At 42.2% G+C, this 17,952-nt stretch overlaps 1 protein-coding gene across 1 annotated transcript; it reads left to right on the forward strand.

The window, feature by feature from the left end:
- The first annotated feature begins 706 nt into the window (after window positions 1–706).
- LOC308595420 (cytochrome P450 2D14-like) lies at window positions 707–16,115 on the forward strand. Its single transcript, XM_081209542.1, has 10 exons — window positions 707–1,518; window positions 2,842–3,013; window positions 5,487–5,639; window positions 8,215–8,375; window positions 9,886–10,059; window positions 11,646–11,787; window positions 12,820–13,007; window positions 14,313–14,454; window positions 14,822–15,546; window positions 15,866–16,115. Exons 1-9 carry the CDS (start codon window positions 1,294–1,296, stop codon window positions 14,998–15,000), a joined length of 1,536 nt encoding a protein of 511 aa, XP_081065668.1. The 5' UTR covers window positions 707–1,293; the 3' UTR covers window positions 15,001–15,546; window positions 15,866–16,115.
- The last annotated feature ends 1,837 nt before the right edge of the window (window positions 16,116–17,952 follow it).

The raw sequence follows: 17,952 nt of genomic DNA on the forward strand, positions 1-17,952 counted from the left end.
ATGAACTTCTCTGCCTGCTACACACTAAAGGAAAATCTATAGATGTATAGATGGTATTTGACTCCAAGCAAACTCTTAAAATATGTTTTTTAAAAGGATCCAAATTATGCTGAAAATGCCAAACGATAGAGGGCACCTTCTTTCACACATGGTGGTTGTGTAAGCAGGCCAAAACTTATGGGAAATGATTTACATAGAACTAAAAATATTTTAAGGATTACCCCCCCAAAAAAACAACAACAGAGGCCTTCCTATTAAGAATAACGAATGGTGAAATTCCCCAGAAGGTACTTTGTCTCTTCCTCTATGCAACCACCACTGCAGGAATCATATATGCACAAATATGGAAAGAGAAAGAAACCCCAGCAAAAGAAGAGTGGCAGTTTAAATAGAGTATGTGGAGCTAGCTATGATAGCAAAAATAAGATATCAAGAAGAGACAAAGATAAGGAAGTAGTGGAAACACTGGAGAGTATCTAAAGAGGTATAAACTTTCAAGTAGGAATGACCATGTGAGTGCTGTAAGCAGCAAATAGGATAATGGGTAGGTTGATAATGGGTGGTGTAAGAGGATATGCAGCATAATAAGGAATAAATCAGAGGCCACGGAGGGACTGATGGGGAAGTTGCGAGTTATGAGACAAATAAAGATATAGAATGTATTAATGGAAAATTCATTAATAATAATAATAAAGAAGAAATAGTCAAATAAAAGTTTGGTGGATGCCAAAAATGCCATTATAAAAGACGGCAGAACTCCATTGAAGTACTGCCTATTGGAGCACGGCAGAAAGGAAAACTGAAAAGGAGGGGCTCACGCACTCAGCTGGGCACATAGTGGAAGGTGGTTGATCCATGTACCTCTTATCCTTGACCAGAATCCAAGACCATCCTTGTATTCCATATCTCTCTGAAAGTGATCGTTTTCCAAACCATCTATCAGAGCTGTATAACCCTCACCAGAGGATTCTCTACTAGGTTCAATGACTTACCTAAATTCAACTTGCTATCATGTGAAGGCCTTCCTTATTTGATCTACGAAGGTTCAATTCGATTAGCTGAACTTTTCACTTGTACACTGGACTTTCAATCCTTGTGTAATTGCTCATTTACAGTATTAAAGCCCTTGCATACCTTTTAAGATAACCCTATTAATAGTGGCACATCATGTTCCTACAGTGATTCAAAGCAGAGAATAAATAAAAGAGAACAAATGAGAATTAGAGAAACCAGCAGAGGCAAGAACACCGCCAGTCTGCTGAGCAAGAGTTGGGGAGAGAGAAAGCGGAGGGAATGGCTGGGATCGCGGCTTCCATCTCCTGGCTGGGGAGCCAACTCTCCTGCTGCCACAACAACCTCCCAGCTCTGGCCTTGTCTCTCCTACTACTTGCTCTGCTGCTTGATTACGTCAAGCGGAGGAAGAGAAGCAGCCGCTGGCCACCAGGACCCACCCCTCTGCCTTTCATTGGGAACTTGCTACTGCTAGATGTAAAGAACCCACATAAAACTGTTCAAGATGTAAGTACTGGCTGCACCATCTCTGAGGACACTGCATGTTACTGAATGATTGCATTAGCCAAGCTCTTAGTATTATTTAATTAGTTAGCCAGCTAGTTATTACCTGTTCTTCAGCCTAAGGCTACAGGGCAGGTAGTGGCTGTACTAGAATCCCGACCCCCTCCATAATATTGCACAATATTCCGCTACAGTTTTTGTTCTCATTAATTGATGCAGATTGGCAAACACACACACACACACACACACTTAAATTTTGACACAGCCCTGCTACCAATGTTCAATGGCCTGCCCAGGACACTAATACCATTACAGTGGTGGCTTTAGTCTGAGAGAATTGGGATTACGGTAGTAAGGAGAACTTTCCTTTAAGTTTGGCATTGCGTTGTTACATTGGTCTTTTTATGAACCATTTTTAAAAGTCCCCCAAGTGAAAATGATGCATTTTCACTCCTCCTCAGCCAAAAGGAAGCAGTCTGTAGCATGCACAACAGCAACCCCAGTGTCTGACCACCCCTGCCGCCTCCAAGCCACCAAGTGAGGCTCTCCACCTCCTCCCTGCCCAGAGCAATGCAAAGAGGGCAGAGATGGAAGGGAAGGGCTTTGCTAGCACTGCTGTTGCTGCTGCCACAGGAAAATTAGTACAGTATAACCTGTATTTTTTGACTGCTTTGAAATCTTCCCTTAATACTCAAAATAATTGGCTAAATTGTAACATTTACTACATTAAAGAATTTAGGGGGATCTGGCCGCCCCCAACAAACTCACAACAACATATTCTGGGGCAATGAATATTTTTCTGAAACATTTCAAGCTTGTAATTAGTTTGTGCTTTTTGGATTTTCCCATGGGGAATCTTTTTGTATCTGCCTTCCAATAGTGCGGATGGCAATACAATGAATTTGCCTTGCGTAAATGCCTTTCTAAATTTGGGGGTGACCAAGTTTGACAAATAATTGGGACATGCTGGAGTCATTTTGTTTGTCCCAAGTTTGGGAAATACATCAGCTTGTGCTAAATGGTTTTGTAATTCGGTATCTCTAATTCTCATTGAAATGTTCATTTTTGCTCTCCCTCTCTCTCTCTCTCTCTCTCTCTCTCTCTCTCTCTCTCTCTCCCCCCCCCCCCCAACTGGGAAAACTAGTCTTTCTGTATATATATTCTGGGGAAATGATTAAACATTTTTGATTAAACACCTCAAGCCTGAAATATGTCTGTGCTTTCTGGAATTTCCCATATATATTTTGCTGCAACATTATGCCTTCCCTACTTTTATTGTCCTTTCCTCCTGGATAATTTTCTCCCTTTCCTTCCTATTGATTAAAGCTGGAAAAAAAGTTTGGACCAGTCATATTTCTGCAGTGTGGATGGAGAAATATGGTCATCCTGAGTGGGTTCAAGACGATAAAGGAGGCCCTGGGACAAAACCCTGAGAACTTTGTTGACCGAGCAGCAGTTCCACTGCTGAATCTAATAAACCGTGGAAAGAATTGTGGAGGTGAGTATAGCTGATACCCTGATGGATTGAATATGCAGTAGGATTGTGACCCATCTCCCCTCACATCCCAAAGTAGCTGAAGAAGGGAGAATTTGGAGAGGATGGAACACACTTTCAAGAGATCTAGAAACAGCAGAGAAGTACACCAGTGTGCTAATTCTGTTGTCCCACTTGCCCTTCCCATTAAAATGATGGAAGAAAAGAATCAGGAGAGTAGGAGAAACAAGCAGCAAGTGAGCAGGCCTGCAAGTGGGCCAGGATGGCACTTCAGGTTGTAAATGAAAGACTCCATTGCCTGGGAGAAGCTACATATTCATGTGACGTGTCAGGGAGATTTTTGAGGAGTTCGTTCTTCTTTCAGTCAGCTGTAAACAACTAACAGAGGTAGGGACAGGAAGGTGGACTAGAAGCGTTTGAAGATTTTGGGGGCCACTAGGTGGCGCATCGGAAGATGGCTGACAATAACATCTCTCCGACCCACACGAGGTAATTTGGAGGCTATGATGGGGGTAATTAGCCTCCCTAACCCCCCCCCCCCAGGATTGGGGGGGGACGGCCCTTGCCTGCTGTGCCCTATACCACCCCCAAATTTGTGGGGGTGGGGGCACTAGGCACAAAGCCCTCCTGTGGGATTTTCGGCTCTCCTGGACGCCGTCCCTGATTCGCGCCGCTAGTTGCAATGATCTTTAAAAGAAACAATTTGGACGAGATTAATTGCACATGCTTCAAGGAAAAAGGGGAGTAAAGACTGCTGACAGAAGAGATCTCTGATAACAAGACAAGAATAAAATATGAGAAGATACGTCAAGATACGGTATGACAAATGGGGGAGGGGGGAGAAAACCTGCCTTCCTTTTTTATGTGATTTAACAAGAATCCCCCCCCCCTAATGAGTCAGAAACTAAGGACGTAAGCTGTGGATTTAAGGCTGTGTGGAGATAAACTTTCGATCCAAAGCAATGTTTCAAGATGAAGCTGGAAAGCTAAGAGTTTTGGAATGACGCAGTTAAAAATGCCGTCGCCATTTTGGGAGGCATTGTTGGAGCTCTTGGGTCTGGGAGAAGAAAGAGAGAAATAGAGTTGTTTACATATCGTGGATCAACTCCTCGGTGGGACTTAAGAGCGACAAATGCCAAAATTTACGATGGAAAGAGCGATGTTATCTACGAAGGAGATATATGGAAACCATCTGGACTTAGTGGAGGAACGGGAAATCCACACAGAATTATTATACTTGCTATTGGCTTAAGGAGACCAACAGAAGAGATCGTAAAGGAAAAAGAGAAATTAAATGAATAAGATATGATGTGGAAACACCAAGATAAGACTGGATAAAATTATGAACTTTGTTTGGACTGATTGGGACTGATTTGGACATTAACGCAGTAATAAGAAGATGATCTGAATCCCCCTTTGGATCTTGAAGTATGGGTTCCCCCAACAAAATTTAAAAATTTGGCTTTGTAATTTGGAATTTATATGATGTGATTTAATTTGATGTGATTGGCCAGTTAATAACAATTATTTTTTTTTTAAAAAAGAAGCGTTTGAAGATTTATTTGCAAGTTAATCATACAAGTGAGCAGGACAGCTACTACTTGCTGGCTGGCTGTCAGCACAAGATGGCAGGCAGCAGATGTTGTTCAGTCTCTGCCGTTGTCTATGGACTGCCAAGGCCAGAAGAATGGGCCAGCAATCTAATGCGAACACTACTAGTCTTCATTTTTAAAAACAACAACAAACAATAACAAATGCAAAGAATTAACTAGTTCTGCCATGAACCTATTCTACATAATATATACCGTATTTTTCGCCTTATAAGACGCACTTTTTCCCCTCCAAAAATGAAGGGGAAATGTGGGTGCGTCTTATGGGCTGAATGCAGGCTTTCACTGAAGCCTGGAGAGCGAGAGGGGTTGGTGCGCACCGACCCCTCTCGCTCTCCAGGCTTCAGGAGAGCCCCAGCGCCAGCCCCACAAGGTCGGGGGACAGAGGGAGGCGGAACGCCACCATCCTGCTGTCTCCCGAAGTGGTTTGGAGGCTGACGGCGGGGAGAAGAGCGCTTCTCCCCGCTGCCTGCCCCACCACTCCTGGGACAGCAGGGAGACGCGCTGCGTCTCCCTGCTGTCCCCGGACCTGATCGCAAGGCGGGCGGGGGGGAGAAGAGCGCTTCTTCCCGCTGCCTGCCCCACCACTCTGGGGACAGCAGGGAGACGCGCTGCGTCTCCCTGCTGTCCCCGGACCTGACCGTAAGGCGGGCGGCGGGGGAGAGAAGAGCGCTTCTCCCCGCTGCCTGCCCCACAAGCGCCTGGGGGGGAAATAATTTTTTTTTCTTTATTTCCCCCCAAAAAACTTGATGCGTCCTATGGGTCGGTGCGTCCTATGGGGCGAAAAATACGGTAAATTAATATTTATTTTAAATAATATATTATTTTACCTTATATGCGTATTTATTTTATTTTACAAACCTCAGGAATAGTAATAGCAACATGCGACAATGGCTGGAGGGAGCAGAGGCGATTCTTTGTCTCTCTCCTCAAGAACTTTCGCAAGGGGAAGCCAACGCTTGAAGAAAGAGTGTCTGAAGAAGCTGGATACTTGTGCTCTGAGTTCAAATCCAAAGAAGGTACATCTCATTGTTGGGGACATTATTCCTGCTGTGGGATCTCATTTGATGCAAAAACGCTAAGAGGATTCTATAAAGCTCATTCCCATCTCAATATCTTCTCATATTTCATTTTTGAAGCATGTAAGATGATGACTAATAATTTTGCAGCACTATAAAGAATGCAAAATTTATTATGGCATATGCCTTCAAGGATTAGTCTCCTCTTTCTGGGATGTACTGAGTGCAAACCTAAATGAGCAGACAATATAAACACACAGTGGTGGGAGGGAATTAAGGTCAGACAAAAAGAAAATTCAAGAAGAACAGAGAGAGATACATAAAAATGCCATGGTTCCATTGACACTTGGCAATGCAGTTGCTGGTGAAACACAAACTTCCTGGGATTGGTAAGCTGGGTGACAGGTGTAGTTTGATACACAGCTATAATATCAATTCAAGAAACAAATGATAAAATTGAATGTCTTTTTTTGCCTTCATTTTTGCATTTTCCATTACAAACATTCATTTCTTTCACTGTGCTATTCTAGTCCCCCCCCCCCACCATCAGCTCTTTTGAGCCTCTAATACAACATCTAATACAATGGTAATTATCTATTACAGCCATGAAACATCTCTAGTTATTTCCTATCATAAGAGGACTTCCCAGCCTATCTTTCCTTGACATCCTAAATTTCCATTTGGTTTTGCTGCAACTCCTTGGTTTATATTTTCCTCCCTTTTTTATATACTGTACAGTGGTACCTCGGGTTAAGAACTTAATTCATTCCGGAGGTCCGTTCTTAACCTGAAACTGTTCTTAACCTGAAGCACCACTTTAGCTAATGGGGCCTCCCGCTGCTGCCGTGCCGCCAGAGCACGATTTCTGTTCTCATCCTGAAGCAAAGTTCTTAACCCGAGCTACTATTTCTGGGTTAGTCGAGTCTGTAACCTGAAGCGTATATAACCTGAAGCATCTGTAACCCGAGGTACCACTGTATCTCCTTTTACCCTTTTTTGCTGATGTTCATAAATCTATCCCTGCTTGTATATTTAACATTATTCCACTCTTTTAAAAATATGTTTCTAGTAATTCCCACTCAATTCTTCTTCTTCTTCTTCTTCTTCTTCTTCTTCTTCTTCTTCTTCTTCGTCGTCGTCGTCGTCGTCTTCTTCTTCTTCTTCTTCTTCTTATTATTATTATTATTATTATTATTATTATTATTATTTTCTTATCCATATTTCTTATTATAGCTGTCATATTGGCTGATTCTATAAATTCTTAGTTTAAACAGCCACTAATCTTTTGTCAGTCTTGCCTTTTCTTTTCACATTTTCATGTATGCTATCCTTGCCACTGGTGTCGCTTAGAGGAATAGGTTGTTTGTTTTAAATAGTTTGTTAATTTGAAAGTATTGAAACCAGTCACTCACAAATTCTGAAGTTTCTTCTCTTCCTTTAAGTCCTACTTCGTCTTCTTCGATGGTCACCAGATCTCTATAGGTTCCTCATTTGTCTTCCATATTCATCTTCTTGACAGCCACTGCTTCTGTCGGTGATATCCACAGAGGTGTTTTTCTTTCCAGGAGATCTCTGTATCTCCTTCATACATTATACAGATTTCTTATTACATGGTTGAAAAAGTCCTTGTGTGCTTTTGTTTTGCCATAGTATAGCTAGCTATGTCAGCCATTCCTTAGATCATGTTCTTCTAGGTCCAGGATTCCTGTGTTTTTCAATTCAATCCCTTCCTTCAACCATATTAGGTAAGCCGCCTCATAATACAACTTCAAGTCTGGTAGCGAAAAGCCTCCCCCCTTTTTGTCATCAGTAAGGATTTTATATTTAATTCTGGGCTTTCCCCGCCTGCCATGCAAAACTGGTCAGGTCCTTCTTCCATTGAATCTGGGGAACTTCAAATTCTTTTCCATGTGCCAGTATTGACAGCAACATGGTTAGTTCTCCTTTAGGACCTCCTCAGTTCTGGCTGCTATGAGAAAGGATTGGTGGAATGTGGGGGTGATTAGATGCTGTGAGGTATACAGCTGTTCAACTGTGTTATGTGGGAAAGGATCTCAGGAATTAATTTTTTTTTTGATGGGTGAATAAGTAGTTCTTGGTAGCATGTGATTGCCACACCTTTTGGATCTTTTTATCTTTGTTAATTTGTATATTTAATGGAACTTTTCTGTGCTTTGTGAATGGTGCAACAATATAGGAACTGCCAGTTCCATAGGAAAGACCCACACAATTGGCTCTGCTCACACCCAGTCCCTAGCCATATAGGATTACATTATGGAAAAGTAACTTATTCGCGCTTGGGACTGTGCTTGCAGGGAACCACTGGCAGAAGGCTTTCTTTATTGTTTAGACTTCCACATCAACCTCCAAAAACTGCACTCCAAAAACTGCTGCACAACTTCCATCCTTTCTGACCATTGGCAGTGCTGATTGGGTCTGATAGGCGTTGAAGCCAAATATACTTGGAGGACGCCACATTGGAGAAGGTCAGCCTAAACAATGGCTTTAGAATGAAAAATGGGCAATATATGATGACATACCTCTAATCTGTTCATTGTTCTTACATCCCATCAAGGTTCTCCTTTTGATCCACAAATCCTCATCTACAGGACTGTTAGTAATATAATCTGCACCCTAACATTTGGTGGCCGCTTTGAATACAGTGATGAGAAATTCCTGAAAATAATGCATCCGCTTCAGGAGATCTTGAAGGAAGTAACCAGAAATTTGCCCCAGGTGCCGTCATACGTTTGTCTGGGTATTAAAAGGAAACAGCAATTTGGGGTTTGATGGGTCAACATAGAAAGGGGCAGGACTTGTGCCTGTGTGTTTTGTGTGGTACCACATCCTTGACTGCCCTTCAAAATATCTCTAAAACCTGGAATTCTTGAGGGGAAAACGGGATAGGGGAAGAACACTAGCTAAAGACAAATACAGGAAGATTAAAACATGAACATAAGCAATCAAAGTCAAAGGTGGTTTTTGAAAAATATTAGAGGCAAAATAAACCCTTCTATAATACAACTTTAAAAAGAAAATTAGAAAGACAACAATTCCTTTAATTTAAAAAAATTGCCAATATGTTACTAATAAGCATAAACAAAAGGAGGATGTCAAAATGATAATAAACAAAATAATAAACATATCAGATTACATAAAATAGGAGAAAGTAGCATCCACGAGTATTTTGACAGATGCGGAGAACGCTCCAGCCCATCAACCTAATTCCGCCTAGCATGTGACCCAAATTGGCCCATGAGGCCATTGCTACCTGCCTGCCACCTGGTGTTTTATGTGATACCCTAAACGGCCTCGGTCCAGTATACCTGAAGGAGCGTCTCCACCTCCATCGTTCTACCCGGACACTGAGGTCCAGCACCGAGGGCCTTCTGGCGGTTCCCTCCCTGCGAGAAGCCAAGTTACAGGGAACCAGGCAGAGGGCCTTCTCGGTAGTGGCGCCCTCCCTGTGGAATGCCCTCCCACCAGATGTCAGAGAGAACAACAACTACCAAACTTTTAGAAAACATCTGAAGGCAGCCCTGTTTAGGGAAGCTTTTAATGTTTGATGTATCATAGTATTTTAATATTCTTTTGGAAGCCGCCCAGAGTGGCTGGGGAAACCCAGCCAGATGGGCGGGGTATAAATAATAAATTATTATTATTATTATTATTATTATTATTATTATTATTATTATTATTATTATATCATGTAGCTACAAATGAACAATCAACAGCTTAAGGGAGCTCCCAACTGTTCATTTGCAACTGGGGCTCCCTTTCAGTGTTCATCACCCAGACACGCTGAGATTGACTCCACTAGAAAGTTCTGCATCAGGGGAATGTGAAGCACTTCTTCCACTACCTTGACCTTGGAAGCCCTTTAGGTTTTGGGAATAGGATATTTGAAGGAACTGCCTTCTCCTTCCTATGTTAGCCTGCCTGCCTATTGAAATTATCACCAGAGACCCTTGTATATCCTAACATCCCCCTCCCAATTATGGCTAAGGAGAGGGCATTATATTGTGAACTATAGGAACAAACAAGAGTCCTTAAATGTACCAAATGCAGGAATTGGGGGAGGAATAGGAATGAAGCCGGGGGAAAGAATCTCCACATAAGCGTGAAGAAGTAGCTAGTTGGGAACTTCCTACTAGAATGCAATTTCCCTTCAAGTGAAATATCTAAGAAATGTCATCTGTATCTGAAAACGGGATGTCTCTTCCTTTTGTGATTTCTGCTACACCAGCTTCTTGTTGCGGGATCCTGGTTTTCCTGTTTTCCTGGACCTCATCGTGAACTGCAGAAACGCTATGAAGAAGTTAGCACTACCCTAAGAGAGATTGTGAATGAACATAAGAAAACCAGAGATCCCACCTTTCCAAGAGATTTGATTGATGCATTTCTGGATGAGATGGATAAGGTGGGGAGACATTTATGGACTCAGAACCTCTGGGGCTTCTTTTGTAGCGTCTGCCTTGGGATTGATTACTTTTGTTTAGAATTTGTGCCACCTAGACTATGCCAGTACAACTGCAAGACACCTCCCCTCCTTTGTAAGAAAGCAGAGGAAGAAAACGTCTGTGAGGAGGAAGGAAAATTATAGAGCCCTCCCTTCTTTCCCCTGGAGTCCACATCTCAGTGCTGCATGATTCAGAGCAATGGTCTGCGGCCATTAAATGGTTCAAACATTTAGGCTTTCAAAGTTTTTTTTCTGCTTCTGAGAGGTGAGTTCTCAGGGCAGAGTAGTAAGGCATAGTTTCCTTTTGAATTTGAGAGCACTGGAGTGTTGAAGTACCTGTGATGTTTGCTTTATTTACAAATATAGAAGCAGAACGTACCGGAAGCCAACAGATACTCCTTCAGTTGAGAGCAAACCTCACAAAGCATAACGGCTGTACCCTCAGTTTCCACAAATGACTTCTAGAAGTTTCTCTTCACTCTGTCGCATTTCCACCTGCAAACAGTTTTGGGCTCCTTCACTCTCTTTCTGCCCATCTGCATGGCTGGAGGAGCTTCACTTTCTCTGCACTCAACTTTCACCCACTTGCCACCCTCCAGATATTTTGGAGTGCAGTTTCCAACAGCCCTCAAGACATGTGGAGGCTGGCAGGTTGGCAGCGACTGATTCCAACAATCCCTACTACATGTGCTGCCTCAGCTTGTGTAGTGGCCATACACAAGCCCCACAGATACTACATGCACCAGTTTGGAGTTCTCTGCTGGGGCTTTTTCAGGACTTGCACACAGATAGAGTGATATCCTAACCCAGCCCTTGGTGTCTGCACTTGCTGTGTCTTGAAATCAATTATGCAGGGTGGGGCTTAATTGTCCCCCCCCCCCATATTTTATTCAAGTTGGCACCCCTGGACCCAGCACACTTTCCAGCAGGGTCAGCAAGAGTGGTGCTCAGGGGGAGTCAAGGGCACTTCACCAAGAGCCCCCTCAGACCTTGCGCTGGTGTTGCTTGCCACCAAACAACCGAAGATGGAATTCAGTATGTAGTGGGACATTCAGCCCTGCACAAATCAGGTCTAATTTTCCAAGAGACTTTTAGTAATGGGTGCTGAGCCATGCATGCACAAAGGCATATGTGGCCTCAGGAATCAAGCTTGTCTTTGCGCATGCAGTTATGAGGCCTCTTGGCAGATGTTAAGCAGTTGTTTCTCTGGAACTGGAGGGTGGGGTGGGAAGTGTAATTATGCCAAAAACAACAGCTAGGTTGTAATTATGCCAAAACAACAGCTAGGTTGTCTTAGATGTTACTTCAGGGTGGGGGCTGCCATGTTTTTCAACAGCCATGTCTAGTTTTTGGAAATGTCTAGTTTCCCACTGTTTCTCAAGGAACCGAGCAGCTTTTTCTCTATTCACTTCACTTTGGTCTGATACATATCTTGCAGACTATTGATAACAAGGGCAAAGATCATTAGTACACACTATTCTCTCACAAACATGACATAATATTGTGCTTTTTCCACATGAGTGACCAACTTGTTCCATTTCCTTCAGGCTAAAGGGAAACCAGAAAACAGTTTTAATGAACGAAACCTTATCAATATCATTTTTGACTTGTTTGGGGCTGGTACTGACACAGTTTCTTCCACCTTGCTCTGGGGACTGTTGAACATGGTCGATCACCCTGAGGTTCAGAGTAAGTGATCAGTATTGGAGGAAATGCAAGACCCTGTGAGATATCTGTCTTTTTGAAGGCTAGATGACAGTCCAGCAGAATGAGCTGAATTAGCTACATGGCCTGTGCAGTTGCTTTATATCTGATTCAAAAATAAGTGATTCAAAAATAATCAGGAGGAGGAGTGGCTTAAGAAATCAGTATATAAATAATAACAGCAATGATAAAATGAACCAAAGTAGAAGCAAAGCAACTGGAACCCAAGCACTTGGAAAACAAAGCTGTTTTGCTTAATACAGCAGGATCATGTCTTTTATGAGGGATAAGTTTTGGGTTGGTAGCATGTAAAGCTGAAATTGCTTATAGTCAGAACAACCTTCCGGTAACTACCGCCACATGAGAAATCTTATCTTCCAAGCTGGCACAGGATCTCTGTTTCAGATCTTGCAAGATCTTACAAAGGCCTGTACAGCTCACACAGGAGTTTCCCAGAGCCCAGTAAGCAAGGCAGAGAGCTTAAAATGTCTTTCCATGCCAGGTTTTCTGGCTTAGTCTACTCTCCATCTCTGCCCACCTGCTTACTGTCAGGTCCATCTCCTGTTCCCAGCTGAACACCACCCTTTTATTTAACAGCATTTGTATACCACTTAATTGTAAGTAAAACCTCTAAGTAGTTTACAGAGTGCTCCCCACAGTGTTGTTTGGTTTATCTTGTATGCTGCTATTGATCTATTTGCATCTTTCACCTTTCTCAAAGCAAATGGTGGTGGAATTGAAGCTAGGCTGACTATACAACTCAGCTGTTTTTCAGCATTTCATAGGATCAGATAAAACTACCACCTGCTAAAGACTGAATCAATATTTGAGTTATTTTGAGGATATTCAGCAGACCTTTAGTTGGAGACTCAAGTTCAAATCTCTGCTCAGCGTTAAAATTCATAGTGTCCAAGCCTGTTGAAACCGTAAAAAACAACATGCTACAATCAGCTTGGAGAATTGGAAGGATTAGGATACATATGCAATGCATTAATACTCCTAAATTAATATTTCCAGAAAGGGTCCAAGAAGAAATTGATGAAGAGATTGGCAGGGTACGATCACCTGTGATGGAAGATCAGTTGAAACTGCCTTATACTTGTGCTGTGATACATGAAATTCAACGTTGTGCTGATATTTTACCTGTTGCAGCTCCATATACAACACACAGAGATACTGAGGTCGGCAAGTTCATTATTCCTAAGGTACAGACCCTGAAAAACACACTTGTAGAAAAGGAAATCATTGCTGTTGCATCAGAACTAGGTTGATCACTTATAAAGAAGCATGTGTGAGATCTTGATGCTCACAGTAGCAGAAGTCAATTGAGCTGGAATAATAATAATAATAGTAATAATAGTTTTATTATATATAACTCACCCATCTGACTGGGTTGCCCCAGCCACTCTGGGCAGCTTCCAACATATATAAAAACATTAAATATTTCAAAACTTCCATATACAGGTCTGCCTTCAGATGTCTTCTAAAAGTTGTATTGTTACTCATCTTGGCTCAGGGATCACATGACTCCATACCCTCCAACATTTCCCCGATGAAAATAGGGACATCCTAAAGAAAAGCCAAATTAAGTAGGTTTTCCAGTTCAGTTTCCAAGCTGCCACTGATCTGGCCCTTTCCCCCTCCAACACTGGCTTGATCATATGGCTCAACCATCTGTCAGGACATGATGGTACCGAGCTGAAGTGCCATCTGTCAATCCAGCAATCCATTTTCTTCACTGCATGGCCAGGAACTTTTCCCACCGATAACCTCATGAGTACAAGAATTAGATCTTGTAAACCAAGCAAACTTTAGATAAAAACTCAATTTTATTTCTTGTGGTGATGACATTACTCCATGAGAGGTCCAGACTGTGGCGACACAAGAACGGGCCTTTTCTGCAGTGGCTTCTTATTTGTGGAATGCTCATCCTAGGGAGGCTCACCAGGCACCTTCATTATATTTACCGTATTTTTGCTCTATAAGACTCACTTTTTCCCTCCTAGCAATGTAAGGGGAAATGTGTGTGCGTCTTATGGAGCGAATGCAGGCTGCACAGCTATCACAGAAGCCAGAACAGCAAGAGGGATTGCTGCTTTTGCTGCGCAGCGATCCCTCTTGCTGTTCTGGCTTCTGAGATTCAGAATATTTTTTCCCTTGTTTTTCTCCTCCAAAAACTAGGTGCGTCTTGTGGTCTGGTGCATCTTATAGAGTGAAAAATACGTAGGTGCCGGGAGAAAATGTTTCTCCTTAACTAGGCCTTTGGGCAATTAACATTCTATGTCCTTTTAACTGTGTTTGTGAGAGTCGGATTACTGGTTTGGTTTGTTCTTCTTATATATTTTGATGTTGTGAACTGCACTGTGATCCCAGATGAAGGGTGGCATACAAATTTCATAAATATAATACATTTAATAATAATAAATATAATAATGCATTTCATTTTCAGAAAAAGAATTATGAGATAAAGCCAGCATTGGATTCTAATCTTTGTTTCTCTGCCATTTTAGGAGACTGTCATCTTTAATCATCTGTCCTCTGTGCTAAAGGATGAAACAATGTGGGAGAAGCCACATGAATTCTACCCAGAGCACTTCCTGGATGCAGATGGGCATTTTGTCAAGCGAGAGGCCTTCCTACCTTTCTCTCTAGGTAAGTCCAAGAGAGGAATGGCTGAGGTATAAGGGGAGAGGTTGCAAGCTGTCCTGTTATCTGCAACTGATGGGAAGAGGAACTTAAGAACATCTGAAGGGCCACAGGTTGCCCACTCTGCTTTCGTCTTCACACCCTTTTCAGTGTCACATAAGTTAACACCAAACAACTAAAACAGTTTTTCCCCTTAGCATTTCAAGGAGAATATGGACTGACTTAAGCCCTTAAAAGCACAGGCATGGGTCAGAGGGGCTCAAAATCAACATGAGCTGATTAGAACTGAAGTTTCAGAGAGAGAATGGGAGGGTTCTGTGCTGTGCTTCCTCCTGATCTCATGCTCAAAGTATTATGCATCCTGTTTACACAGGTCGTCATGCTTGCCCTGGAGAACAATGGTCCAAAGTGGAGCTCTTCCTCTTCTTCACCAACCTCCTGCAGCATTTCACCTTTCGCATTCCTGAGAACTATCCAAGGCCCAAGACTGAAAGATTATTTGCCCTAACAGTTCATCCAGCCCCTTTCCAGATTTGTGCCATTCCTAGATGATGTTTCCAAGCTTAGTATATCTAGCAATCTATGCATCAACCTCAAAAGCAACTATAGAGCAGAAACCAGGAACAGTAGTTTTTAAAATTAATAGAAATATTTATGTATTTCATAAAACAGTAGTATTCATGAAAAATATCAGAGTGTTTTACAACAATCATATGTAAAAACATTCAATAAAAATCATATAAAATTTCAAAATCAGAATCAACTAACTACATTTAAGGAGTTAGAATGGAAAAAAACCAACAATGAGAAATGCAGGGATATAAAGCATGATCTGAGGTGAGGATAATAACAGGTAATAACAACCAGATGATAAATCATTAGGAACTATGCATAAAAGTAGCATGTAATTTGGCCCTAATGTTATACAACCAGCCTACCTGTATGGTACATTGTATATGGCTAAGAAGATGCTTTTGTATGTGGACTATAAGATTATTCAGCATTCAACAAATAGAAATATAGACATACTGTCAGGGAATTGGAGGCAGAGAGGGGGGAGAGAATAGGCACTTACAGAGATCATGTGCCTTTACAGTGGTGCCCCGCAAGACAAATGCCTCGCAAGACGGAAAACTCGCTAGACGAAAGAGTTTTCCGTTTTGGAGGTGCTTCGCTAGACGAATTTCCTATGGGCTTGCTTAGCAAGACGACAATGTCTTGCGAGTTCCTGCGGTTTCCCCCCCCTTCCCCCCTTTTTCTAAGCCGCTAAGCCGCTTATCAGCTGATCCGATCAGCCGATAAGCCGCTAAAAGCCGCTAATCTGTCAATGGGCTTGCTTCGCAAGACGAAAAAACCGCTAGACGAAGAGAATAACAGAACGGATTCTTTTCGTCTTGCGAGGCACCACTGTAATTAGCAGTTGCTCTTCTTCTGACGAGGAAGGAGACAACGGACTGTCGGGAGGCAATGAATCTGAGAGGGGAGGGCCATTTCTGGGAATCAGCCACTCTCGGAGCAGAGGAAGAAGGGGGGCTGGGCTTAGGAGGTGGATCTGCTGGGGGAAGAAGCGGGAAAGAGCCATTCGAGGCAACTGACTGATCGTGATGGTGTCGTTCTTTGAACTCCTGTAAATACTTTGAAGCTACCAATTAAACTCTGTAAATATGGCTGGATTCCCAGACTCTTATCTCAGCTAGCATTCACAGCTCATACCTGACACATACCAAGAATGACTCTGTGCTTTCCTGCCTTTGTTACTACAACTTGGTTAAGGCCAGCGTGCATTCACTTTCCTGTCTTCAGCAGATTTAAAAGCCAGGTGGATTTTGTTCTTTTGATTGCAGAAAATCTCTCATATATATATATATATATAGAGAGAGAGAGAGAGAGAGAGAGCGCTTTATTGATTCCAAAAGAAAACAATCAGTCAACAAAAACACTTTAACACATTACAGAAAGATACAATAGTTTCATAATACATATCTTCTATGACGACTTCCCATCACCCCATCATGGTTCCTTAGTACTTTTTGGTTTGTCGCACTATTTTTATCAATAATAATACATCTTAGTTCTCTTAATTTTCTACTTTCCTACAGAAGTCACTCCAGGCCTGCCAACGAGTTCAGATTTTTGCAGCGCTCTCTGAGATACTTTGTATACATGTCTCGTCCCCTCATAAATGTTTGTTCAGTCCAGTCTCTTAATTTTCCATCATTTTTGCTAATTCTGCAAACTCCAGTTTAGTCAGTGTTACATCTCCTTTCCAGTTTCTAGCTATTAGAATTCTTGCTGCCACAGTGGCATAGAGAAATCACTTCCTCACCTTTTTTGGTATATCCATGTCTGTTATGCCTAAAAGGAAGGCTTCAGGTTTGTTTGTTTTTTGCAAAGGTAATCTTGAATATCTTTTTGAGTTCGTTGTAAACTGTTTCCCAAAATTCCTTTACTTTTCTACAGTTCCACCACATATGTAGCACCGTGCCTTCTGCCTCTCCACATCTCCAACAACATTTTGAGGTGTTCCTATACATTTTTGCTAGTTTTGATGGTGTTAAATACCACGTATATAGCATCTTCATAAAATTCTCTCTCAGCGTGTAGCACGCAGTAAACCTCAATCTTCTCTCAATTAGAACAGTGTTCCGTCCTGAGACTTTTCTCTCAATCTGGATAGTATTCAACAAAACTCTACAAGCACTCACACATCAATTTATTGAAGATCACAAGGCACATGTAGAAATATTTACTCATATTCCAATAGGCTGTTCTTTGGCTCTGAATGATAGCATACCACATAAATAAACAGATAAAATCCAGCGCACCCATCTTTGGATGTAAACCCTATTACAGTGGTACCTCGGGTTACATACGCTCCAGGTTACATACACTTCAGGTTACAGACTCCGCTAACCCAGAAATAGTACCTCGGGTTAAGAACTTTGCTTCAGGATGAGAACAGAAATTGTGCTCCGGCAGCGCAGCGGCAGTGGCAGCAGGAGGCCCCATTAGCTAAGAACAGTTTCAGGTTAAGAACGGGCCTCCGGAACGAATTAAGTACAGTGGTACCTCGGGTTAAGTATGTAACCTGAAGCGTATGTAACCTGAGGTACCACTGTATTATCCTGAAAGGGAGCAGTGTTACACTATAGCAGAAAACAACCAGAGTCCCATGACACATTAACACGAGACTTAACACATTTATTATTGATACTGTAATACTTATTGATAAAATTTCTAGTCATTAAAGGATGGCAATCAGATTATTTATTTAAGGGTGCAATTCTATGCTCATTCAGGAGCAATCTCCACTGAACATTGAACTGAGCGATTTACTTCAGGGCAGAGCTGTTTCCTCTGGCCACGGAACCCGTAAATTGCTGGGAATAAATCCCATTGAACTCAGTGGATTTACTTCAGAGGAGGCACAGTTAGGTTAGCACTGTAAGCAATGAAAGCACTACTATACACAATCCCTGCCCCCGCCCCACTCCCACTCCCACT

This window comes from Podarcis bocagei (assembly GCF_964188305.1).
Source record: "Podarcis bocagei genome assembly, chromosome: 10".
NCBI classification, from domain to species: Eukaryota; Metazoa; Chordata; class Lepidosauria; order Squamata; family Lacertidae; genus Podarcis; species Podarcis bocagei.

Coding starts and splice junctions, on each gene's coding strand:
- LOC308595420 (XM_081209542.1), top strand. CDS start 1,294: ATGGCTGGGATCGCGGCTTCCATCTCCTGGCTGGGGAGCCAACTCTCC. Junction 11,788..12,819: donor CGATCACCCTGAGGTTCAGA/GTAAGTGATCAG, acceptor TAATATTTCCAG/AAAGGGTCCAAGAAGAAATT. Junction 13,008..14,312: donor GCAAGTTCATTATTCCTAAG/GTACAGACCCTG, acceptor CTGCCATTTTAG/GAGACTGTCATCTTTAATCA.